At 40.4% G+C, this 26,062-nt stretch overlaps 1 protein-coding gene across 1 annotated transcript; it reads right to left on the reverse strand.

Annotated features, from left to right (window-relative positions):
• Positions 1-12,647: 12,647 nt before the first annotated feature.
• On the reverse strand, positions 12,648-21,300 carry chmp4ba (charged multivesicular body protein 4Ba). The gene is made up of 5 exons (XM_061220722.1): positions 20,929-21,300; positions 16,717-16,894; positions 16,125-16,239; positions 15,591-15,717; positions 12,648-14,411 (listed from the first exon to the last, which is right to left on the reverse strand). Exons 1-5 carry the CDS (start codon positions 21,110-21,112, stop codon positions 14,344-14,346), a joined length of 672 nt encoding a protein of 223 aa, XP_061076706.1. The 5' UTR covers positions 21,113-21,300; the 3' UTR covers positions 12,648-14,343.
• Positions 21,301-26,062: the final 4,762 nt, after the last annotated feature.

Genomic DNA, 26,062 nt, shown 5'->3' on the forward strand with positions numbered 1-26,062 from the left:
AGACAGTGAAGCATGGTGGTGCAAGCATCATGATATGGGGATGTTTCTCTTACTATGGTGTCGGGCCTATTTATCGCATACAAGGGATCATGGATCAGTTTGCCTATATCAAAATACTTGAAGAGGTCATGTTGCCTTATGCCGAAGAGGAAATGCCCTTGAAATGGGTGTTTCAACAAGACAACGACCCCAAACACACCAGTAAGCGAGCAGCATCTTGGTTCCAGACCAACAAAATTTAAAGTTATGGAGTGGCCAGCCCAATCCCCGGACCTTAATCCGATTGAAAACTTGTGGGGTGACATCAAAAATGCTGTTTCTGAGGCAAAACCAAGAAATGCAGAGGAATTGTGGAATGTTGTCAAATCATCCTGGGCTGAAATACCTGTTCATAGGTGCCAGAAGTTGGTCGATTCCATGCAACACGGAAGTGAAGCAGTTCGCAGAAACCGTGGTTATACAACTAAATATTAGTTTAGTGATTCACAGAAATGCTAAATCCTGAAGATTATACAGTAAATATTTGAGTTTGTAAAGAAAAATGCAGACACTGCTATTTTTTTGAACAGCCCAATATTCATTTTTCTTCATTTTCTGTAAAGTAATTAAAAAATTGACACTTTTCTTCATGTTTTGATTTAGGATATAATGTGCAGTGTTCCCAATGCATCGAAATAAAAACTACTATAAGGATTTTGAGCTTTACTCACGTTTTTAAACACACTGGGTCTCATTCATGAAACGTGAGCTGAACGAATTTGTGTGTAAAATGCGAGTAGAGGGAAATTTACGGGTTTTTGGCATTCATCAATATTTTAGTAGCTCCGCTCTTTTCGTAGCTACTAGCTCTACCTGCTGCTGACCATGCGTAGTGCTTGTGTAAATTCAAGAATGCACATAAATAATGCTTGTCACTATTGGAAATTTACGTTTTTATTCATATTGCGCTCTGTTATGTAAACAATACGCAGATGCCTTTGAAACATGTGATATGAACATGACAATTAAAAATATAACACATTTAGTTAGTTTAGTTGGCAATTAGCAGGTTTAAGATCCAGATTAGGTTCATGATTGTGAATTATCTATGTAAATCGACTCAATAGATTACACATTCTTTCTACATGTTGAATGATAATAAAAAATAAAATATATATCTAAGAATCTTGGCCAATAATAGGCTAAAATCACAAAAAGGATGTAAACAATTACCATATCTGGGTCACTCAGGTGGTGTCAATTCTAATTAAACTTCCCACAATATAAAAGGCCTTCAGTCTTAGTTAATGGTAACAATGACTGACCTTGCGCTCTTGCATGATTTGGCGCAATTAAGACGCTGGAGAGAGAGGTATTTCAGGGATCGGGCAGATATGTTGGCTGAGAGTGATGAATGGTTGATTAGTCGTTTCCGACTACCAAGACCAATTCTGTTGCATTTATGCAACATTTTGGAGCCTAATCTGACAAGGCCAACAAGACGCAGCCATGCCATCCCTGCACATCTACAGGTACTATCGGTGCTTGGTTTTCTAGCCACAGGGACCTTCCAGCGTGAGATAGGTGACAGGTCCGGAATTTCGCAACCAACCATGAGCCGCATCCTCCCTGCTGTGCTCAATGGTATTTTAAAACTAGTGCCAGAGTACATCACATTTCCCTATAACGCACAACGGCAGGTAGAAGTGATGCAGGGATTCAGTGCAATTGCGAACATGCCAGGTGTCATCGGTGCCATAGACTGCACACACGTACGCATCAAGGCTCCATCTGGTGATGCATTTGCTTACATAAACCGGAAAAACTTTCATTCCGTTAATGTGCAACTGATCTGTGATGCAAAGTGTGTGCTGTTAACCGTTGTGGCACGGTGGCCTGGTGGGACACATGATGCATTTATCCTGCTTAATAGCGCAGTTGGCACGCGTTTGGAGGATGGAGCTGTGAGGAACGGCTGGCTCATTGGTAAGAATATAGCCGGCCTATACAATTGCATGTGTGTTTTATATATGGACTTACCCTCCTATATCCATAGGGGATAGGGGTTACCTACTGACGCCGTGGCTTATGACCCCACTGACCAACCCGCAGACACCACAGGAGCTGGCATACAATGAGGCGCACGCTGCTACTCGGGCTGTTGTGAAGCGCACAAACAGGGTCTTGAAGGCAAGATGGCTCTGCCTGGACAATAAAGGTGGTACCCTTCTTTATGCACCCAGGAAGGTGTGCAAAATTATATTAGCCTGCTGTGTCCTGCACAATGTGGCCATTAAACAGGGCCTTCCACTGCCTGAAGTCCCCAATGCAGAGGAACGACTGCCTCCGGAACCAGCTCTTGGGCCTCAAAATGCGCCTGCTATACAGACACGCCAGCGACTTGTAGAGCAATTTTAAGGTAAGTGTTGCTAAGACGGAATAAGCTGTGCACATTTTAGGTCGACAAGCTTTGCAAAAAGTTAGTTTCATTTGTATTTTGTTTTATATACAACATCCTGTTTCAGTAGGCTACCTCAGTTCATGTTCATGTCATGCTCTTTAAAATGTATACAAATAGGCTAGATTTAATTATCAGAGTAAAAGAGAGTAGCTTGATTATCTTGTAGTAAAAACAGACATCACACAATACTGACAACATAACACTTTATTTTTGAGGACGCAAAAGTGCCTTGCAGATTTCCTTCAAGCTGCGGTTAAATTCTTGGACGGACGTATTGATTTGGTTGACTGCTGCAAGCAGACTTTCCTGATTCCTCAGGACCTCATCCGTAAGGACAGCCGGATCACCTCTTCGGCCTCGGTACCTGGGTGCAGCAGGAGCAGCAGCGGCGGCAGCAGGTGGTGGAGCCACATCATGGGAGGAGCACTCGCCAGCTAGAAATGAGACATTTGTTTTTTTTCGTTTTATGTGTGGCTCTTTTTTCATTTGAAAGAAACATTAAATAAATCTTATTTGAAAAATGTTTAAATTTACGTTGGCTGCAGACTGACTTATTTTTACATTACGTGGCATTTAGCAGACGCTCTTATCCAGAGCGACGTACAACAAAGGGCAAATCAAACACAAGAACACGTGCAAAAGTGGACCTGCGAGGACAGTACAGTTCCGAGTACTAGTGTAAACATACAGAAATTCAGAACCCTTGAAGAGTTGTTTGGAGCGGTACAGTATAAAACAGAACTTTAGACTATTAAGATTCAAATAATTTGAAGACGATGCATACAAAACTGCAGTGGGCTATACGTTATCCGTAGCCTTTCTTGAAATGAACGTTAAATAGCTGTACATACCGACACTGATATCCATTACGCCCCATATTGCACAATATAACATTACTGGTTTCCCGTTTCCACTTCATTCAATCCGAAGAGAAACCCCCACAAATGTTCGGTTTGTTCGGTGGGACTGTACGACCTAGGTTAAACTATACTAACCACTAAGCTATCAGTGATGGTTTTCAGAATGTATTATGATACAACAATTATCACCTTACCATTTGGGTTTGATGTCTCCAGTGGAGGCATGTCGGTGTCTCCGTCAGGTAGAATTCCTGACAGAGAGGTCTCCCCAATAATGCCAGCGATGCGCTCGTTAGCAGGTGATATTTGTGCCCGTGAGCCTCCTCCTCCTGTGGCTGATGCATATTTTTTTTTGCGCTTATGCGTTTCTTAGCCTCCAGTTTCAAGTCAAACCATTTACGTTTAACCTCTGAAATAGTTCTATTGTCTACAGAGGCAACATTGACGGCATCTGTCACCTCCTTCCAGGCCTTCGCTTTGCCTGTCCCTGTAAGAACACCACTACTGACCGAACAAAATAAAATACTTTTTCTCGACTCAACTTCACCCAAGATTATTTCGATCTCCGCTTCGGAAAAGTTTTTTTTCTTTCTCTCTCTTTACTTCTTTGTGCCATGATGACTGACAGGTCGACTGGAGGCGTCTACACCTCCTTATATGGTAATAATTGTCTATTCATGGGCGGGGATTTATGCTAATTGCTGATTACCGGGAGCGCGCTTTCACTTTACGATGGATTGGCATTCATGATCATACACATGTGTTTACGATCAGATCTGGGTTTCCCGCGGCGTTCATGAAGACCCACTGGGTCTCATTCAATAAACGTTAGTAAATCTATGTTCAGATTTGCACATAAACGTCCACGCTACTAAAAACCTACTCCGGATTCATGAACGCCGCGGGAAACCCAGATCTGATCATAAACACATGTGTATGATCATGAATGCCAATCCATCTTAAAGTGAAAGCACGCTCCCAGTAATCAGCAATTAGCATAAATCCCCGCCCATGAATAGACAATGATTGCCATACAAGGAGGTGTAGACGCATCCAGTCGACCTGTCAGTCATCATGGGGCAAAAAAGGAAAGAGAGAGAAAGAAAGAATAAAATAAAATAAAATAAAATAAAAAATAAAAATTTCCGAAGCGGAGATCGAAGTCATCTTGGGTGAAATATATTTTATTGGGAAAAAAATATTTTATTTTCTTCTGTCAGTAATAGTGTTGTGACAAGGACAGGCAAAGCGAAGGCCTGGAAGGAGGTGACAGATGCTGTTAATGTTGCCTCTGTAGACAATAGAACCATATCCGAGGTTAAACGTAAATGGTTTGACATGAAACTGGAGGCAAAGAAACGCATAAGCGCACAAAAAAAACATGCATCAGCCACAGGAGGAGGAGGCTCACAGGCACAAATATCACCTTCTGACGAGCGCATCGCTGGCATTATTGGGGAGACCTCTCTGTCAGGAATTCTACCTGACGGAGACACCGACATGCCTCCACTGGAGACAACATCAAACCCAGATGGTAAGGTGATAATTGTTGTATCATAATACATTCTGAAAACCATCACTGATAGCTTAGTGGTTAGTATAGTTTAACCTAGGTCGTACAGTACCACCAAACAAACAGAAAATTTGTGGGGGTTTCTCTTCGGATTGAATGAAGTGGAAACGGGAAACCAGTAATGTTATATTGTGCGATATGATGCGTAATGGATATCAGTGTCAGAATGTACAGCTATTTAACATTCATTTCAAGAAAGGATACGGATAACGTATAGCCCACTGCAGTTGTATGCATCGTCTTCAAATTATTTGAATCTTAATAGCCTAAAGCTCTGTTTTATACTGTACAGCTCCAAACAACTCTTCAAGGGTTCTGAATTTCTGTATGTATACACTAGGACTCGGAACTACACTGTCCTCTCAGGTCCACTTTTGCACGTGTTCTTGTGTTTGATTTGCCCTTTGTTGTACGTCGCTCTGGATAAGAGCGTCTGCTAAATGCCATGTAATGTAAAGTAATGTAATGTAAAAATAAGTCAGCCAACGTAAATTAAACATTTTTCAAATAAGATTTATTTAATGTTTCTTTCAAATGAAAAAAGAGCCACACATAAAACGAAAAAAAAACAAACGTTGTCTCATATTTCTAGCTGGCGAGTGCTCCTCCCATGATGTGGCTCCACCACCTGCTGCCGCCGCTGCTGCTCCTGCTGCACCGAAGAGGTGATCCGGCTGTCCTTACGGATGAGGTCCTGAGGAATCAGGAAAGTCTACCTACAGCAGTCAACCAAATCAACACGTCCCTCCAAGAAATTAACACCAGCTTGAAGGAAATCTGCAAGGCACTTTTGCGTCCTCAACAATGAAGTGTTATGTTGTCAGTATTGTGTGATGTCTGTGTTCATCCTGGGAAAATACTTATTTACTATAAGATAATCAAGCTACTCTCTTTTACTCTGATAATTAAATTAATTAATTAAAGCCTATTTGTATACATTTTAAAGAGCATGACCTGAAAATGAACTGAGGATGAGGATGAAACAGGATGTTGTATATAAATATAAAACAAAATACAAATGAAACTAACTTTTTGCAAAGCTTGTCGGCCTAAAATGTGCACAGCTTATTCAGTCTTAGCAACACTTACCTTAAAATTGCTCTACAAGTCTACTCTACTGTATAGCAGGCGCATTTTGAGGCCCAAGAGCTGGTTCCGGAGGCAGTCGTTCCTCTGCATTGGAGACTTCAGGCAGGGGAAGGCCCTGTTTAATGGCCACATTGTGCAGGACACAGCAGGCTAATATTATTTTGCACACCTTCCTGGGTACCACCTTTATTGTCCAGGCAGATCCATCTTGCCTTCAAGGCCCCGTTTGTGCGCTCCACAACGGCCTGAGTAGCAGCGTGGGCCTCACAGATCAGTTGCTCATTAACGGAATGAAAGTTTTTCCGGTTTATGTAAGCAAATGCATCACAAAGAATGTGTAATCTATTGAGTCGATTTTCATAGATAATTCACAATCATGAACCTAATCTGGATCTTAAACCTGCTAATTGCCAACTAATTTAACTAAATGTGTTATATTTTTAATTGTTTGTCATGTTCATATCATGTGTTTCAAAGGCATCTGCGTATTGTTTACATAACAGAGCGCAATATGAATTAAAATGTAAATTTCCAATAGTGACAAGCATTATTTATGTGCATTCTTGAATTTACACAAGCACTACGCGTGGTCAGCAGCAGGTGTAGATTTTGGTAGTAGCTACGAAAAGATCGGAGCTACTAAAATAATGATGAATGCCAAAAACCCGTAAATTTCCCTCTACTCACATTTTACACACAAATTTGTTCTGCTCACGTTTCATGAATGAGACCCACTGCTATTATTTTGAACACAACTGTATGTGCCTGCTGTTCTCATCTTTGTTCTTGGTGTCTGTTCCAGGGGTATGACCTGGCAGGCCAAAGGGTCTGCTGATTTTATGCCTCCACGACAGTCGTGGCCCGAGGCATTATGTTTTCAGGTTGTCCATCCGTCCCATTTTTTTTTTTAATGTGATATCTCAGAAAAGCCAGAGGAAATTTCTTCAAATTTGGCACAAACGTCCACTTGGACTCAAGGATTATTGGAGTTAACTGGATGACTGGACCTGAGATATCGCATTCACAAGAATTACGTGAGGTCACAGTGACCATGACCATAACCACCAAAATCTAATCAATTCATCCTTGAGTCCAAGTGGATGATACAGTCCCCAGGTCATAGCCCAAACACAATTGCAGTTGCAGAGCACTTCACAGAGGGCAATGATGAGGAAAAAAAAGACTAAGTATTTTACAGTTGTGTTCAAAATAATAGCAGTGTGTTTAAAAACGTGAGTAAAGCTCAAAATTCTTATAGTAGTTTTTATTTTGATGCATTGGGAACACTGCACATTATATCCTAAATCAAAACATGAAGAAAAATTTGTCAATTTTTTAATTACTTAATATTGGGCTGTTCAAATAAATAGCAGTGTCTGCATTTTTCTTTACAAACTCAAATATTTACTGTATAAACTGAAAAATCTTCAGGATTTAGCATTTCTGTGAATCACTAAACTAATATTTAGTTGTATAACCACGGTTTCTGCGAACTGCTTCACTTCCGTGTTGCATGGAATCGACCAACTTCTGGCACCTATGAACAGGTATTTCAGCCCAGGATGATTTGACAACATTCCACAATTCCTCTGCATTTCTTGGTTTTGCCTCAGAAACAGTATTTTTGATGTCACCCCACAAGTTTTCAATCGGATTAAGGTCTGGGGATTGGGCTGGCCACTCCATAACTTTAATTTTGTTGGTCTGGAACCAAGATGCTTGTTGAAACACCCATTTCAAGGGCATTTCCTCTTCGGCATAAGTATTTTGATATAGGCAAACTGATCCATGATCCCTTGTATGCGATAAATAGGCCCGACACCATAGTAAGAGAAACATCCCCATATCATGATGCTTGCACCACCATGCTTCACTGTCTTCAGAGTGTACTGTGGCTGGAATTCAGTGTTTGGTGGTCGTCTGACAAACTGCCTGCGTCCCTTGGACCCAAAAAGAACAATCTTACTTTCATCAGTCCACAAAATGTTTCTCCATTTCTCTTTAGGCCAGTTGATGTGTTCTTTGGCAAATTGTATCCTCTTCAGCACGTGTCTTTTTTTTAACAGTGAGACTTTGCGGGGGCTTCTTGCCGATAGACTCTCTTTGATCACCCTGGAGCTGATCATTGGCTGAGTCTTTGCCATTCTGGCTATTCTTCGATCCATTCAAATGGTAGTCTTTCGTTTTCTTCCACGTCTCTCTGGTTTTGCTTTCCATTTTAAAGCATTGGAGATCATTTTAGCCGAGCAGCCTATTATTTTCTGCACTTCTTTATACGTTTTTCCCTCTCCAATCAATGTTTTAATCAAAGTACGCTGTTCTTTTGAAAAATGTCTGGAACGACCCATTTTTCTCAGGTTTTCAGAGAGAAATGCATGCAAACATGTGCTGGCTTCATCCTTAAATAAGGGCCACCTGATTCACACCTGTTTTTTCACAGAATGAATGACCTCACTAATTGAACTCCACACTGCTATTATTTTGAACACGCCTCTTTCAATTAATTATTCAATTACACAGACTCAGGAGCATGTATATCATGAATGTTGGGTGTTGGTTTTCTATGACTCTACTACACCTACTGGTAAATTATTTGCCATGTAGTAATATATTTTCTACCAAAAACAGTGATTGATCTGGTAAGTCATGTTGGACTGCTATTATTTTGAACACAACTGTATACTTAAAGGGAATATCTTTAGTATGAGCTAATTTAACATAAGATTTTTAATACTGGTGTTAGATTTTAAAATGAAATTGCTTCTCTCGTAGTAGTATGCGTGGATGCCATATGTGAATGAAATAACATATGAAGGTTTTTTAAATTCTGGTAATTATGTACATGGTAGTAACTGACATTTACTAATACATGAAACAACAATTTTGTTTGACAAGAATAATGGGAATAATGTTAATTTTAAAACTGCCATTATTCTGCAGTAATATCCCTGGTGTAATATCCAGCTATGATCAGCTTAAATTCACCAGCTGTTTCGAAACATAGCTTGAGCTAGTCAAACCATGTTGAGTATACAGCTGGTCTGAACTGGTTAACCAGCTACCACATACTTTCATCGGCAGAGCAACAGGCAAATAAATGTCACATCCAGGTCAAATGCAGGTTTTGGTTCTGGGCCGAGCAAAAATGGGGTAGCGTGCTTCTGGAGGGGCACCAACCATCTTGGAGGTGGAGGATTGTGGCAGAGGCAAAAGAAAATAGTCTTTTGTCCAGGGTGGACTCCTTCCATCCAGGTCCACAATCTCACCTAGGGTGGTACAAAGACTACAGTCATCCATGCCTAGTGAAATACATACATAGCATTCCCATTGCTTTGAAATGCTTCATAAAATGATCTTAAAATACATTATTTTAATAATGCATTTCAGACGGCTCATAATTAATAATACATTGTATAACGTATTGAGTAATGCAGTAATTAAGTATTTAATATTTAATTACTGCATTTAAATGTCTGTGTTTACAATTGCAAAGTGTGTTGGATTCATGTATTTAGAAATGGTCTTAGGTCCACTGTGGAACACTGGCCGCACAACATAGATAGGTCTAATTTCATGTTCTAATTAGAACTTTCATCCCCACTAGCATCATTCCACAAGAAAGTAAATCATATCACACTTCAAGTTTAATTCTAAATGACCAAATATGCAGACATTTATCCAATCATTGCTTTCAGAATTAGTCCAATTAAGAAACGTTAGTCATAAAAATGATATTATATAGAAAGAAATTGCTATATATTGCATGCACTAAGCATGAAGAAGGGGTAACAAGCTTTTTTTAAATGCTATCATCAGTATCCTTCCTGTCTTCACACACATGCCTGTACATTTTCAAATCCCATTTGTATGTGTGCAAATCTATCCACTCCTAGAGAAACGGGGATGATTCAGGGGTTCGAGTCAAGATTGGCTCTTCCAGTTCTGGCTTCCAAATGGTCATTTTAATCTACCCATCTAACAGCTAATGATGCTGCCTAGCTATTTATAATGGTCTTTTATGTATCCAAATAGCAAATTGTTTTCGGAAGAAGTGTTTCATGGGATATGCTAAAAGAATGCTTGCTTTTCTTTATGCTGAAAAAAGTTTTAGCCTATAAATGGCCAAAACCCATCATTAAACCCAGACACATTTTTGGGCATTATTTCACAGGATAAGGCTTTTAATCTGCCTACATTTGAGACCCAAGTGAGACAATAACAAATATCAAGATGTTGAATGAGCAACTCAATAACTTTCATCAGAATAATGGAGACATACAGGGGTATACAGTTGTGTTCAAAATAATAGCAGTGTGTTTAAAAACGTGAGTAAAGCTCAAAATCCTTATAGTAGTTTTTATTTCGATGCATTGGGAACACTGCACATTATATCCTAAATCAAAACATGAAGAAAAATGTCAATTTTTTAATTACTTTACAGAAAATGAAGAAAAATGAATATTGGGCTGTTCAAAAAAATAGCAGTGTCTGCATTTTTCTTTACAAACTCAAATATTTACTGTATAAACTGAAAAATCTTCAGGATTTAGCATTTCTGTGAATCACTAAACTAATATTTAGTTGTATAACCACGGTTTCTGCGAACTGCTTCACTTCCGTGTTGCATGGAATCGACCAACTTCTGGCACCTATGAACAGGTATTTCAGCCCAGGATGATTTGACAACATTCCACAATTCCTCTGCATTTCTTGGTTTTGCCTCAGAAACAGTATTTTTGATGTCACCCCACATGTTTTCAATCGGATTAAGGTCCGGGGATTGGGCTGGCCACTCCATAACTTTAATTTTGTTGGTCTGGAACCACGATGCTTGTTGAAACACCCATTTCAAGGGCATTTCCTCTTCGGCATAAGTATTTTGATATAGGCAAACTGATCCATGATCCCTTGTATGCGATAAATAGGCCCGACACCATAGTAAGAGAAACATCCCCATATCATGATGCTTGCACCACCATGCTTCACTGTCTTCAGAGTGTACTGTGGCTGGAATTCAGTGTTTGGTGGTCGTCTGACAAACTGCCTGCGTCCCTTGGACCCAAAAAGAACAATCTTACTTTCATCAGTCCACAAAATGTTTCTCCATTTCTCTTTAGGCCAGTTGATGTGTTCTTTGGCAAATTGTATCCTCTTCAGCACGTGTCTTTTTTTTAACAGTGAGACTTTGCGGGGGCTTCTTGCCGATAGACTGTCTTTGATCATCCTGGAGCTGATCATTGGCTGAGTCTTTGCCATTCTGGCTATTCTTCGATCCATTCAAATGGTAGTCTTTCGTTTTCTTCCACGTCTCTCTGATTTTGCTTTCCATTTTAAAGCATTGGAGATCATTTTAGCCGAGCAGCCTATTATTTTCTGCACTTCTTTATACGTTTTTCCCTCTCCAATCAACGTTTTAATCAAAGTACGCTGTTCTTTTGAACAATGTCTGGAGCGACCCATTTTTCTCAGGTTTTCAGAGAGAAATGCATGCAAACATGTGCTGGCTTCATCCTTAAATAAGGGCCACCTGATTCACACCTGTTTTTTCACAGAATGAATGACCTCACTAATTGAACTCCACACTGCTATTATTTTGAACACGCCTCTTTCAATTAATTATTACACAGACTCAGGAGCGTGTGTATCATGAATGTTGGGTCTGTTGGTTTTCTATGACTCTACTACACCTACTAGTAAATTATTTGCTATGTAGTAATATATTTTCTACCAAAAACAGTGATTGATCTGGTAAGTCATGTTGGACTGCTATTATTTTGAACACAACTTGCATGCTACTGGCCCTGTTAAAACAGTGTGAATATGAACATAAGCTGCATTTCTACACAGATGATGTGCAGTACAGCTCTTAACCCTCATATTATGTGAAGATTTCATGACCGCTTTTATGTTTGGGGTCAAATTGACCCCAACAATTTGAATAGACACAAAATTATGGTAATGGAAAGTTTTGACAGTTTTGTTGCCTTCTTAGTGTCTCCCAACTCACTAGCTTGTTATCCATAATTATGAAAAATCTGTGAGAACTCATTTTAGTGGCTGACAGAAGTGAAAGTTTGACACCTGTATGGGAAAGTGCCACCATCCAGGAAGAAATCTGCAATAAAAATAAAAATGGTTGTATAGTTTCTTACATTTTATACAGCTACAAAGGGTAAATACCACAATACCTTTGTATGCAGTTTGTACAGGACTTTAGAAAACATACCAATATGTTTATTTCATGTTGATTTGCTACAAATTTGAAAAATCATCAATATCAATATCAAAAAAATGTTAACTGGTTTCTCAGTGATGTCAAACACTGAATGGGGTCACATAGACCCCAAACATAAGAAGGTAAGGATGTCACCCCTCTCATTCAGACAGGAAATTAGATGCAGATATTGTGCCTTTCCGATGCAGTGACAAATGTTACTCTGACAGCAGTTAATGAACCTTTCCTTCTTTTATGATACACATTTTTAAAGGTTTCTTTGAAGCGTGGGGGTACAAACGGCAGCATAATAATTATAGTTAAGATCATTCAGACAGACAGATGGACAGGGTGAGAGACTTAGCCGTAGCCAGACAGGAACCTATTCAGATTTTGTTCCACCCAAAAAGTGCTTATTATCTGCCAATATGTACAGAAATGCCTTTTATTCAAAGCAAGATGGAACAGATATGATTGTTTGGCAAAAGTTTAATTCAGGCGTACCATTAGAATAAGGTCAGGTGGTGATGGGGGGGGACAGGACAGAAAAACAAGGAAACAAGCAATACGTGATCAGAGGGGATAAAAGAAAATGACAGCACTGAATGTAAAGAAACTGTTGCATAAGTTCAAGTATTTCAGAGCATGTCCATTTAAATATAGTTGTCATACATTTGTTAATTTTATTTTATTTTTATACCATCCTAAACCTCTGCAAATGATTTACAAACAGAATATACATATCTTTATATATTTCGGAGAGGAAATTAGAAAAAATTAGAAAACAACAACCTTTGAGAATCAGGATGAACTACAAAAATGTTGGGGGAAAAGAAAAAATCACCAATTCAGGAACATAATTTAAAATAAAAGAACAGCATGCACAAACCACTGTGCCCTAAGACAGCCCCCAGGTGCACCTCGCACACAGATGCACACCTGCCCACTGTATTCTAGAGCTGTAATGCATTTCACTGTAGAAGAGAATGACTCACTCACTCACTCACACTCACACACACACTCACTCACTAGCACCTGCACACATGTGAATGCTTCCACAAGCACCCAACACGCAAGCGCACACAGAAACATCAGCACATGCATGAATGCCCTCACAGCCACACATGTAAAGACACACAAATGCACACATCTCAAGTGCCCACACATTCACACACACACACACGCACGCACGCACACACACACATGCACACAGATTTGTCAGTTACAGTCATGAAAAAACAAACCTGCTTAAGATGGGGGTTCTCATGTTGCTTGAAGAACAGCTTTTGAATCACCAGTAAAAGAAGCCTTCATACATTTTATGGGTGGGGTCAGAAAGACATTCCCATTGGAGTGTATTAGCTTGATCAATAGCCAATGTGCAATGTTTGGGTAAATATTCCGACAGATATGGAGCCAAAATTATATTTTGGCTTGAAAGATTATACGCTTTATTATATTTTCCCCCTGCAGTTCACCACCAAAGCAGTGAAATCCCATGCAGTTTCTGCCATGGAATTCAGAAAATATTGCCAGATTTAAAAAATAATAATAATTTTCATTTGACAATTTTCAGTATAAAATGTAGTTCATCTTTCAACCATTTCATCTATTTGACCCATTTGTATTGGATGCTAATTGTTCACTTTTGTTAGTTAAATATCATTAAAGACGCTATTGTGTAACCTGCCAGATGCAACTGCCGGTCATTATATTTGAATTTCCTTACACTCATTGGCTTAACTGCTTGCAATTAATGCTTTTACAGGAAGAAACACTACTGCCAGCCTGCTACTCTCTGCTAGTGATTTTTCTATCAGAAAGGGTAGCTGGTTTCACAGCGTGTGGACTGATGAGACAGTTGTAAACAAGTGGAGGATGTAGAAAAACACACTGGTTTAGAGAGGAACCTGTTCTGCTGGGTTTTTCCGAGGGATGAGGCCTTTTTTTTCTCTTTTTTATTTAACAATACAAATGACTGATTTTCAAGATGAAGACCTATGCGTTCATGAGTATTCTGGTCTTTTCTCTCTTTTTTTTTTCCTTTTTAATTTAGCATTCCTCCAAAAAAAGACCAAAAAAACAAAAAAAACAATCAATCAATCAGCACTGAACCAGAGAGTCCGTTCTTTCCAAGCGTTTCCGGGCGAAGTGACCGTTTCCATGACTACATGGCCTCCGCCCAAGCCTCCAGGTCCTTCATGTCATCCTCGTCTTCCTCCTCTTTCTTCTTTGCTGGAAAAATAAGGAAAATGGCCAACGTGAGAAACACTTCTGACCGCAGAGAGCGAACACAGAAACATCTCGCAACAGGCTGTAGGGCGGCTTGTAGTGTAGTGGTTAAAGTACATGACTGGGACCCGCAATGTCAGGTGGTTCGATTCCCTGTGTAGCCACAGACATTGGACACTCGAGCAAGGCCCTTAACCCTGCATTGCTCCAGGGGAGGATTGTCTGCTGCTTAGTCTAATCAACTGTACGTCTCTCTGTATAAAAGGGTCTGCCAAATGCCATTAATGTAAATGTAATGTAATCTCTTTGGTGCTAAAGGTGCAGAATGTTCCAGTAGCGTTGAACGTAGGGTCTAAAAAAAAAAAAAAAAAAATTTATGAGTCTAATGCACAACACAGGTGTATACAGCAGTTTAGAAAATTAAACAAAGGTAAGTGGCTAGAATAAAAACCTGCCCAACCGTGTGCCACGGATGGCCGAGACTGTGCAGAGGTTCTCATTCCAACCCATAACTACACCGGCTGATTTCACCGGCAACCAGAGAGGAGGGGACCAATCAGTGACATGAGCTGGGGTGGAGATCGGTTGGAATGAAAACCTGCATACTCTCGGCACTCCTTGGCACATGGCAGCCGACAGCCTACAGTGGCTAAGGGGCTTCACCGGGACCTGGAAGGTTGGTGTTCACGCCCTTGTTTAGTCTCATTAACTGTTGCCTTGGATAAAAGCATCAGCTAAATAACTCTAATGTCAGGATCGGGCACCCCTGCAGGAGACAAACAGCTTCCCTGAAACTGGGCACTGTCGCCCAGAGCCGAAAGAAAAGAAGAAATAAATAACTACATGACGAGACGTTTCCCAGACGAAGCCCAGACAACCCAGAGAGAATCCAATTACACGGGCCGCAGGACAGCAATGACCTCCTCCCACACCCTTTGTATGAACACCCTTACTACACAACAGCTGGACAAGACCTGGGAAATGCTGTGTAGACATTGCGGATTTAGAAAAAAGATAAGAGTGTTTCATTTAATGCCTCTAACAAGAGGGCCCGTATATGAACAGGTGGGCGTGCAGGAGCAGGTGAGGGTGCAGGAGCAGGTTGGGGTGCAGGTGAGAGCGCACGAGCAGAGCCCACGTATATGCAGGCCCCATGTAGGAGCAGGTGGGACAAACCCTTACCTGGTCTGGCAGGTAGTGATGAGGAGGGCACGTTGGGCAGCGGTACGTTCTCTGTGCCGCCAATTTCCAGCAGGTTTTTGTCCAATTCCTCCTGTTCCAACTCTTCCAATTCTGCCAACAGCTCATCCTGTAATGGGAGACGGCCAGCACATGAACAACTACATATCTCCCAAAATCAGCAACCCACTGAGACATAAGTACAATCTCACAAAACCAGCAATACACACAAGATAAATCTGTCTATGCAGTGAAATCAACTTTTTAAAGTTACTGACCCTGAAATAGACACAAACACTTTCAAATTACACAATATGTTACACACACAGTGCAATTCAGGGACAAAATCAGTACCGACTGATTTTGTTCCGTTGCCAGAAATGCATGTCTGGCTGCTAATCATGGATGAAGAAATCTTGAGGGGGACAATGCATATTTCCGAGCAAGTACAACAGCTAGGACAGAGAACAGGGAAGCATCCAAATCACTGTAGAAGCCCCTCCAACCCCCTCCCAAATCCCAGTCAAGTGCCCTTACCTCGTCATAGTCCTCTCCGAAGCCCACGGGTTTGGAAATGGCGTCCGAAATTTCCTGAGCCAGTTCCTGCTGCTCGGTGATGTCTTGCATGAGGTCGTCGACTTTATCGATGTCCCTGAAACACACGACCGCTCAAATGAAGACGCATTCCCCAACTGAAGCACACTATATCTCTTAAATGGGAACTTCTCCCACATTAACTATAGTAATATGTGCTCATTTGGGCTCACTGTATGAATGAAACGGCATATTTTTCTTACAGATGTCACTCATAGCAGGCATTGCAGGTTAGGAAAATTAAGTAAAAGAATGATGTAACTGTAACATAAATGCAAACTGGTTGGGTTACCTAGTGCACCGCTGCTGGAGACAGCCCATCACCAAACTCAAAAGTTGACAAGATTTCAGAGAAAAGAGGAAGCAGAGGGAGGGAGCAGCAGATGGATGGAACAGCAGAGGGAAGGGAACAGCGGAACAGCAGAGGGAAGGGAACAGCAGAGGGAAGAGAACAGCGGAACAGCAGAGGGAAGGGAACAGCAGAGGGAAGGGAGCAGCAGAGGGAAGGAGCAGCCGTGTTCAGAGGTTTGCTCACATGTTCTCGTGGGCAGCCTTCATGGCCTTGGCGGCGAAGCCCATGTTCTTCAGCACTTCGGTGTTGGTGTTGGCGTTCTCCAGCGCCTCCCTCTGGAACTCGATGGTGGACAGAGTCCCGTCGATCTGCGCCAGCTGCTTCTCGTACCTCTTCTTGCGCTTCAAGGCCTGCAGGGCAGCTGTTTTAGCAGAAAGCAGGGCGTCAAAAAGCAAGAAAGGAGCCCAACTCAGGAAGAAACCAGCACTACACATATGCCCTCTGAAGCGGCAACACCGCCACGCAACAGCTGCGGCTAAGATGCTGTTCATTACATTTGGTATTTGATTATGCTCATTAAGGAGCCCAATGATGCTCGGCCAATGAGACGGCAGTTTTTCCCACTGGAGAGATAATGTACAAAGATGTCTGCCGTGTGCTTTCTTGCATAAAATATTAACCGTTCAGTAACTTTGGCATGCTGCAAACAAATCAAAAGGGATGCACCAGACTTTTTATAATATTTTATTATATTCACCACAGCCAGAGCTTGGGTACTGCATAATATCTATGGCGATGAAATCTATAAACTATTCTATTAGAGAGTGAAGTGTGGTTAAAAGGCAAAAAGGAGCAACCTTAAGGACCCTTAATCCAAAGCCCCTATGATTAAGCAGACTCTTCTGACCTAATTAAATCGCCCAGGCCATGTGGACAGTGGCTAAACCCCCTAAGGAAAGGTGAGCCTGCTGTTTCCCCTCTCCAGGGCAGATCATTGCATTTGTTCCCTCGTTTGGTTCAACACTGATTTGATTTATGCAGGCATTTCATTGCCATTAAGCAGTACCCAAGCTCGGGGCTTTGGTGAAAATAATAAAAATATATAATAGGAATATGAGGTGAAAGTGTAAACTACCACCTTTAATATGAGGGTATGTATGGCCATAGCAGGTGATCTGTGTAGGAATTGCATCCCGTTTTATATGGTGCCTCCATTTTAAGGGACAAAACTTATTAAGACAGGCTTCTCAGCAGTTTCTCATTAATCAGGTGTATTAATCCTGTTCCATAGTGCACGCATAAGAAAGCTTTCAGTATCTAGTTTTGATTCTAGGCTATCAAAAAGCCTGAAAGCTTTCTTGGAGTCTGTTATTGCGTTAGTCAATATGAGGATCAGCCTTGTCCCAATGACAGTCAAGGAAGGCTGAGAAATAAGAAGAAAAAAAAAAACTGCCTTACAATATGCTGTTTGTTTCTTTATTACACTTACCAAAAAAAAAGTGTTTGGTCATGTATGGCTGCCACAGGTGCTGCCTCACTCGCCTTCATTGTGAATGTAACTGCTGATTCCAGCATCAAAATGAACAGTACAGTGTGCAGAAGCATCTCATCGGCTCAAGTTAAATCAAATGCCTCCAAACTAATTGGACGGTGCTTCTTCCCACAACAAGGCAATAATCCCAAACGTACATCAGTGCTTGCTTTCTTCTTAATGAGGTTCCAAACATTTTTTTTTTTTTTAGTAAGTCTATTGTTTCTAACTGACAGTTTTTTTCCCCTCTGTCTTATGATGGCTTCCTTGACTTTCATTGGCACAACTCTGGCCCACATATTGACAAATGCCAATAACAGACCCCAAAGGCAAACAAAAGCCTAGAATCAAGACTAGATACTGAACGCTTTTATATAGCATTACTAAGGAAGCAATTGAATACACTTGTCTAATCAGAAACAGCTGAGACCAACTGCCCTTCTGGTCCCGTAAAATGGGATGCACTTCCTACACGGATCACCTGGTATTGCTGTAAATAGCCTCAAGTTAAAGGTAACAGTCGGAACATTGTTTCATTTCAAATCCAATGTGCTGGAGTACAGAGGCAAAAGAACATAAATTGTACCACTGTCCAAACACTTACGGACTGCACTCTAGGATTCAGCATTTTTACATATATAAAAAAAAAAAGCCCAAATACAGGGAAGAATACATTGCATCCTATAAACACAGAAATTATGAGTTGTTGTTTTTGGTTTTTTTTTAATTCATTTTTTACAATGGGCAACGACCCAGACTTGAACCACAACCAAATAATTCCTCCTGCGCCAATCATCTTTTGGTGTGACATTTATGTCATTGATTGATCACAATATTTACACATATTTAACATATTTACACAATATTTAAGCAGTTTGTCTTATTTGAAGACAAACTGCTTAATTTGAATTAAAAGTCGAAAACAACATATCCTGATCCAAGAAGGTCATATAATGAGTGGTCAGAAGTACAACAAATACCTGCAGCCCGCAGGACCTGAAGTTGAGAGGCCAGGCCTACCAAAAATATACACGATGACGCCTACTGTGACGACGGGTAAGATTTCCCAGAGTGGGTAATTTTTTTTTCCACAGGACAAGGGAAGGGAGAGCTTGATGACTGCTTCCCTCATTCATCACATTCCAAAAACTCAAACCATGCAAGGAAATTCACCTCATCACCCAAGCCTCTGCCAGCTAGCAGCAATACCCAAAGCAACGTCACTTGTCATTGTGTTTGCCATTTAGTTTCGTTTTTTAAAATTGTGAACATTCTCAATTATGATCAAGTATTCCTATGATATGGATATACAGAAACTTCGGGGATCTTAACACTAGTTTACTTCACAGAACTGCATCTATCGGTCTGATAGTTCCAGACGAGGAAAGTCCAGGGGCCAGAAACTGACTAGTGAATATTCCTGCCATGTGTTTCTTCCACCCACGGACTCAGTCAGGTGATCTCGGTAATGACTTGCCTTGAGAATTGAGATAATTAGCAAATGCAAGTAATTGTAACCAAAATACTGGGGTGGACTTTTTACTTTCTGAAAAGTTCTCACCTCGGGATTTCTCTTAGCCTGTTATTTTATTATTTTATACATTTCTAATTTAACATTTTAAATGTAGTTATGAAATAAATACATATAATTGGTAAATTTGGTAATCTGTCGTAATTATCAGTGTTCGTTCATGTCATTTCGAAAGTGCAGACCGTTTCTAATTCGGGATTTACGACTCTAATCAATGCGGACATGACGCCAGGCACACCTTAAAATCCGTTCAAATCAGATCAGTGAGAATTAGATTTTATAGCTCAGTTTTGAGCACACTGAGAGCCTTTCTGAATTTCTCCCTGTGTGCGCTACAGTTAGGCCCGTGAACAAGCCTGGAGTACTGTACCAATGCGATAGCCTAACCTCACTCCAATTCCGGGCCTGGTTAACACACACGCGTTGTCTTCTTGCTGATATGACATCTGAACCACAGCAGTCAGAGGCCTATCCCAAGAGACATACAGCAATATAGCTCGTTTTACCCCCACACACACACAATCTAAACGCAACAAAAACACGTTGTTATTATTATGCACATTCGTTGACGACTGGTCATTCTGTTGTCAGTGTGTGTTAACGCTAACATTAGTAAAATATTATACTGTCAGTCCTGTTGATTACGAGACATGATAAATGTTAAGAAAGGACATAGCTAATTATATCACAGAATAACACCTAGCTAGTGTAATGTAGGGCTGCCTATGATTACGGAATAAACACATAAGACTACGGTACTTCCGCCAATCCACAACGCTTTAATGCTTTCATGAAACCGATGCAGGACCCAGGTGTTGTTAACGAACAACCTAACAACAACTTAATCTCCCAACAACTTTTCGTATTCACAATGCAGTTCCACAGATCAAACAATCGTCTGTGGTTTCGGTAGCTGTAGTGGTCAGCAGTGCTACCTGTTAGCTGTAGAGCTAGCCAGCTATCAAACTATTTGGATGTGTTAGCTGACGTTACGTAACTTAAAGCATAGCTACAGTTGGCGCATACGCAAAACCTGTCGTCTCACGGAGCAAGTACGTTATCGTCCCACACCCACTCTATGATGAACCTTAGCTAGCTAGCTAGCATGGAAATTTAGCTACCTCAATGACACCTTTAGCTAGTTAGCGTAAGCAGTAGTGTCACTTGAAGCGTTAGTGGTGGTAGGTACTAGCTAACGCTAGTGAGGAGCTAACTAAACGAGTTTATTGAACAAACCCGTCACCTCAATAACTTTGGCTAACATTAACGAATTAATAACAGGTAGTGGGTAGCGTTAGCGTTCTTAGCCATTTAAATCAGCTCATACAACCAGCTACCTATCAACACGTTTCCTTCTTCTTGATAGCTGAACTGTAGGCCGACCAGGCCTCACCTCGCTTGTTTTTTGTCCCGTTCTTCTTTGCAGTCAAAAGCTCCTGGTCTATCTTTTTCTCCAAAAATTCCTGTTTCTTCGTCAACATCTCTTCGGTGTCCCGGAGTCGCTGGATCGCCTCTTGGGGGGTTGCGGATTTTCCAGCTTTCCCTCCGCCACCAAACAACTTTGTGAACATAGACATCCTGGGGGTCTCGATTAAATAATATCAGACAGTAAAAAAACCTTATCTTTTCGTATTCTATTTGAGGGAAACTAAAAAAATGTACAAGTTAGCCAGTATTGTAGTGTTTCGATGGCCCGTCACTGTCACTCTCCCTGGCGTTGTTGTTATTCTGCTTCCTCTTGCTTGCCAGGCCCCGTGATGTCACCACGCCATGCGTCACGTCACCAGGGCGTGAGTCACGCTCATACAGTCTTTGGTCACGCTATGTTGTAGGCCAGGGAGTCACTCGAGAGTATCTGCTCGCCTGAGTTCAAGGTGAACAACAAAGGTGTGCATCCTGTGAGCAAGGATCTTTGGCCTGATTCATTATAAAAATATCTTTATTGGAAAATGTTTTAAATTAAGTAGTATGAATTCTACTAGTGAGTAGTCATATTATAAGTAGTAACATTATTTGTGCATTTAAGAGGTTATTGAGTAAAACTAGAAGATATGGTTTTACATTTTATTTTTGTCCGATTTGCTTGTTCAAAAGATGACCTTCGTTGACTAGCAGCCATGACACATGCCATAGGCTTTATACTTTGGTGTGAGCAACTTCAATTAATTTTGACAGATACTCTTGAATGTGGGTGAATATCAGAGTATCTTATATGAGGGAGCAGGGGCGAGAGACGAAGAGCGACTGGGAAAGGATCACAACGATAAGTTGGATAACCACTAAAATAGGCGAGGAAAGAACGAAAAAAGGGAACCAAACTCCCCGGCGATCTGCCAACAGAAAATAAAAGCTGACCTGAGCTATACTGGTCAGATGAAACAAAACAAGATATTTTACTGGCAGGTTTGGAACGGGCTAAACTTCATGCGCCAAACTCCGCCAAGCCCCAAGCACCACGCAGGCAAAGAAGCGGCGGAGGAGACCCATTCATACGCATGTGCAGAGACGGCTAGCCACGGGCACCGAGACAGCCAGCAGGAGTCGCTCAAGCAATGAACAGTGCTCTAACCAAAGTGTTTCACTCCCATGTGCCCGAGCGATGCGAAGCCAATTATGTGTCTCTCCTGCGGGCATGCCAACCATATTGGCGCAGGTCGGATTCAATCGGTGTTTTCTTGGGTGACCCCTAAGGAAATATGATGTTGTTATGATGTCGACTGTTGATGGAAAGTCACTTAGGCAGCAAATCAAACAGCGAGTGAAGGTTGATGCACAGGTAGGTCACCAAACTGCCCTTTGTGCAGATGTACAGAATAAAATTGCAGAATGTTATGCTTTATTAAAAGTGGTATTGAGACGGGTGCGTGGGGGTTGGACCCAAAATGCACGACTCAGAAACAAAGGTTAGATAAAGTCCCTTCAGGGCTTTATTCGGGAAGAATCCCAGGAGCGTAGTCGAAACAAGCAATGTCCATACACGTAGATCCAGCCAAACAAATATTAAACAAACAAACAGCACGGTGCCGAGGGAAGAGGCAAACTCGTAGTCGGTAAACGTGCAGGGAGGTCCGGTAGCAGGAGAGCTGTCAGCGGGGCAGATGTACAGGCGGACGGCAGGCAGAGTCGTAGTCGAGGGCGATGCGGAAGTCGAAACCATAAAACAATCAGTGAGGCAAAAGTACAAAGACGGTAGGCGAGGACGTGGTCAAAAACAAACAATGGTCAACGAAACAGAAATCAATAACGATGGTCGGTAAAACAGGCTTGGATCTTAACGTGTAATCAATAGTAATAAATGCTCAAGAGTTGCGTGGTAAACAGGCAGACAATTTCGCAGTGAACAGTAGCGCGACTGGGCTATAAATGCGGGTGTAGACAGGTGTAAACAATTAGTTAGAGCATAGCAAGGAAATGGAAAACAGGTGCGATGGATGACAAGTTTAACAAGGAGATTAGTAATCATTAGTAATAAACCTATCCTGCCCTAGCATTAGTAAATTAGTAAATGACATGCACGAGAAACGTAAGGTAACATGAACACATGATTAGTTTTTTAGTTTCTACCCAATCCTGATCTAGCGTTAGTAGTTTTAGTAAATAGACAAATGGAAACAATTAGGGAGTGAATGACAGAAAGAGAGAGAGAGAGAGAGAGAGAGAGAGAGAGAGAGAGAGAGAGAGAGAGAGAAAAGGCGGAACGCAAGGTTTGCGGAAAAACATGTAAAAGTGTATGCATAACAACGACCAGTTAACGTAACAATAAACAAGCATCAAAACATAACACAAAGCGAAACTAAGAACGATAACCACTCAACATAACCAGGTAATATAATCGTACAAAAACATAACTAGACATGACAAGAAAATAAATCGTAACGAGACATAACTAAACCTGACAAGAAAATAAATCGTAACGAAACATAACTAAACATGACGAACCTAGACTAACATAATACATGATAAGACAATACAAGACTAATACAAAATGAATAAACATAAAACATGGCGAGACAGACCTGAAACGTGACAGGTATAGTCACACTAACCAGTTAACTTAATTTTTTAAACTTTTATTATATGAAACTAACCAGATGGCAGTGTTATAGTCATCTGTCAATCAATGCAATTCTTTTAATAAATGTTTTTGGAATTTGCCAATCAGTACAATTGATGATTTTGAAGACTTTTCATATATGAAGTTATATATCTTTATTTAATTACAATTATTTGCTGACTTGCTGTTTGTGGTCTCAGTGTTGCTAAGAAAGAGCCCAAAAGAGGCTGGTAAGACTAGAGGCCCCCCTATCAGCCAATTTCACCCACATTGGGCCGCTGATCAGTTGCTAAGCTAACTGAACCGGCTGAATCTGCCTTTTTGCAGGGCATTTCATTGCTGAAGAGCACACTCTCTCAAACACAGGAACAGGAATAAAGACAGAATTAGCGTATATTGTGTCACTTCCTGATACAACGTCTGTGCATCTGGTGAGATACAATGATGGGATGGTTTGTTTTGATGATCTCATTGATGTTCTGCTGTATCAGCGGCCAATATCAGGAACATCTCTGCATACCTTCTGCCTGTGGTGCTCTCATACGTTACTGTAGTCAACTGATTACCTGAGTGCCTGAACTGTAGTCAGGTATCAATGCAGGAAGTAAAGTAGTATGCCCAAAGAACCCCACAAATGTGTGTGTACCCACATATTCTGTGTTCAATAATATGCATACAGGACCAGTCTTCAGTTGCTATTTATAAACCATAGCTAATATATCAATTATAAATGACTAGGCCAATTAGCAACAACAACTACTACTACTATACTACTACTGCTACTGTACTACTACTACTAAACTTTATTTGTATAGCACCTTTAATGAATACATAAATACAATGCAATGTGCTTTCCATTATAATAGAATGAGTAAAGCAATTTTATAAAATATAAATATATATATAAATATAAAATAATAAAATAATAATTTAAATAAACTGAGAGTAAAATAAAAAAAGTAAAAAATATATATATATAAAAAAATATATAAAAAAGTTAAAGTAAAGGAGCAAGTAGGCGATAAGAGAATAAAATAGATAAAACAAATACAATTAATTAAAACAAATTAAAATAGTTGTTTTAATGAAAGCTAGGGTAGTTTTCAAATATCTTTTAAAAAGCAACTGAAAAAGTGAACTGAGTCTGCTTCTTTGATGATTTCAGCAGGTTGCTCCACTATTTTGGAACAAAATTAATAAAAGCTGCCTCACCACTTTTCTGATGATTGACCTTAGGAATGTTTAAAAGACCAGTATCAGAGAATATAGTAATTGTTCTTGATGAAACATACAGTCACAAGGAATCTGATGTCTGAAAGCTGCTATACCATTTAAAGCTTTGATAATGAGTGAAATGACCATAAAATCTATTCTAAAAGATACAGGGAGCCAGTGCAGTGAAGCTAAAGTGAGAGGAATATGCACTGTCTGAATAACTTGCAATCTTTTTGAATGTTTTTTGTTTTGGCAAACTTGTGAACAGTACACCAGTACTCTATGTCTTAGTCATAGAGCAGAAGTTGGCATGAAATCTAGAAACAGAAATGGCCCTCCTTGCCCACCAACTATTTACCGATAATGTCCTCAAATAAATAAGCAAACTTATTCATGCGATTATCTGATCAGCCAATTTTGTGGCAGCAGAGCAATGCATACAATCATGTTGATACAGGTCAGGAGCTTCAGTTAATATTCACATCAACCATCAGAATTGGGAAAAAATGTGGCAGACTGAGTGGTTTGAGTATCTCAGAAACTGCTGATCTCCTGGAATTTTCATGCACACTAGTCTCTAGAGTTTGCAAAGAATGGTGCAAAAAAAACACAAAAAAATCCAGTGAGCAGCAGTTCTGCAGACAGAAATGCCTTGTTAATGAAAGATGTCAGAGGAGAATGGCCAGACAGGTCAAAGCTGACAGGAAGGAGACAGTATCGCAAATAACCACACATTACAACAGTGGTATGCAGAAGAGCATCTCTGAACACACAACACATAATAACTCTAAGTGGATAGGTTACAACACTAGAAGTCTAAAAAAGAAGTCTAATAAATACCTAATAAAGTGCATTACAAAAGAGTGTCTTACAAAAACACATTCACAAACTGTCAAAATATAACTTAACATTCAAAGAACTACAACATCACACAAGTGAATATATGAACAAATAGTTCAATACCCTCACTGTGTATTCATCCATTCAAAAGGTGATCTCTTTTAGGATGATTGTTATTGTTCAATAACAAACTTGGATAAACATTTGAACCATTTAGTGAAATTAAATGAAGTACCTTTATTTTACAGAGTATAATTTCATTTCTTGGGTTTGCTCTTAACAAAAAATGTCCACAAGGTGGTGCATGAATTTCACGGTAACCTAAAATTACATTGTTTAGACACTGTATTTCTGTTGCCATGTATTAAAGCCTTGACTGCTTTGAGATCTCCTATTTCATTTGGTGGTCATACTGATC

This window comes from Conger conger, chromosome 14 (assembly GCF_963514075.1).
Source record: "Conger conger chromosome 14, fConCon1.1, whole genome shotgun sequence".
Lineage (NCBI taxonomy): Eukaryota > Metazoa > Chordata > Actinopteri > Anguilliformes > Congridae > Conger > Conger conger.

Bases quoted from the DNA above. Each gene is read 5' to 3' on its own strand.
- chmp4ba (XM_061220722.1), bottom strand. From the start codon at position 21,112: ATGTCTATGTTCACAAAGTTGTTTGGTGGCGGAGGGAAAGCTGGAAAA. The intron at 16,895-20,928 runs GTGAGGCCTGGT...CTGCTAAAACAG, and splicing joins CGGGACAAAAAACAAGCGAG to CTGCCCTGCAGGCCTTGAAG. The intron at 14,412-15,590 runs GTAAGGGTTTGT...TTATTTTTCCAG, and splicing joins ATCACTACCTGCCAGACCAG to CAAAGAAGAAAGAGGAGGAA.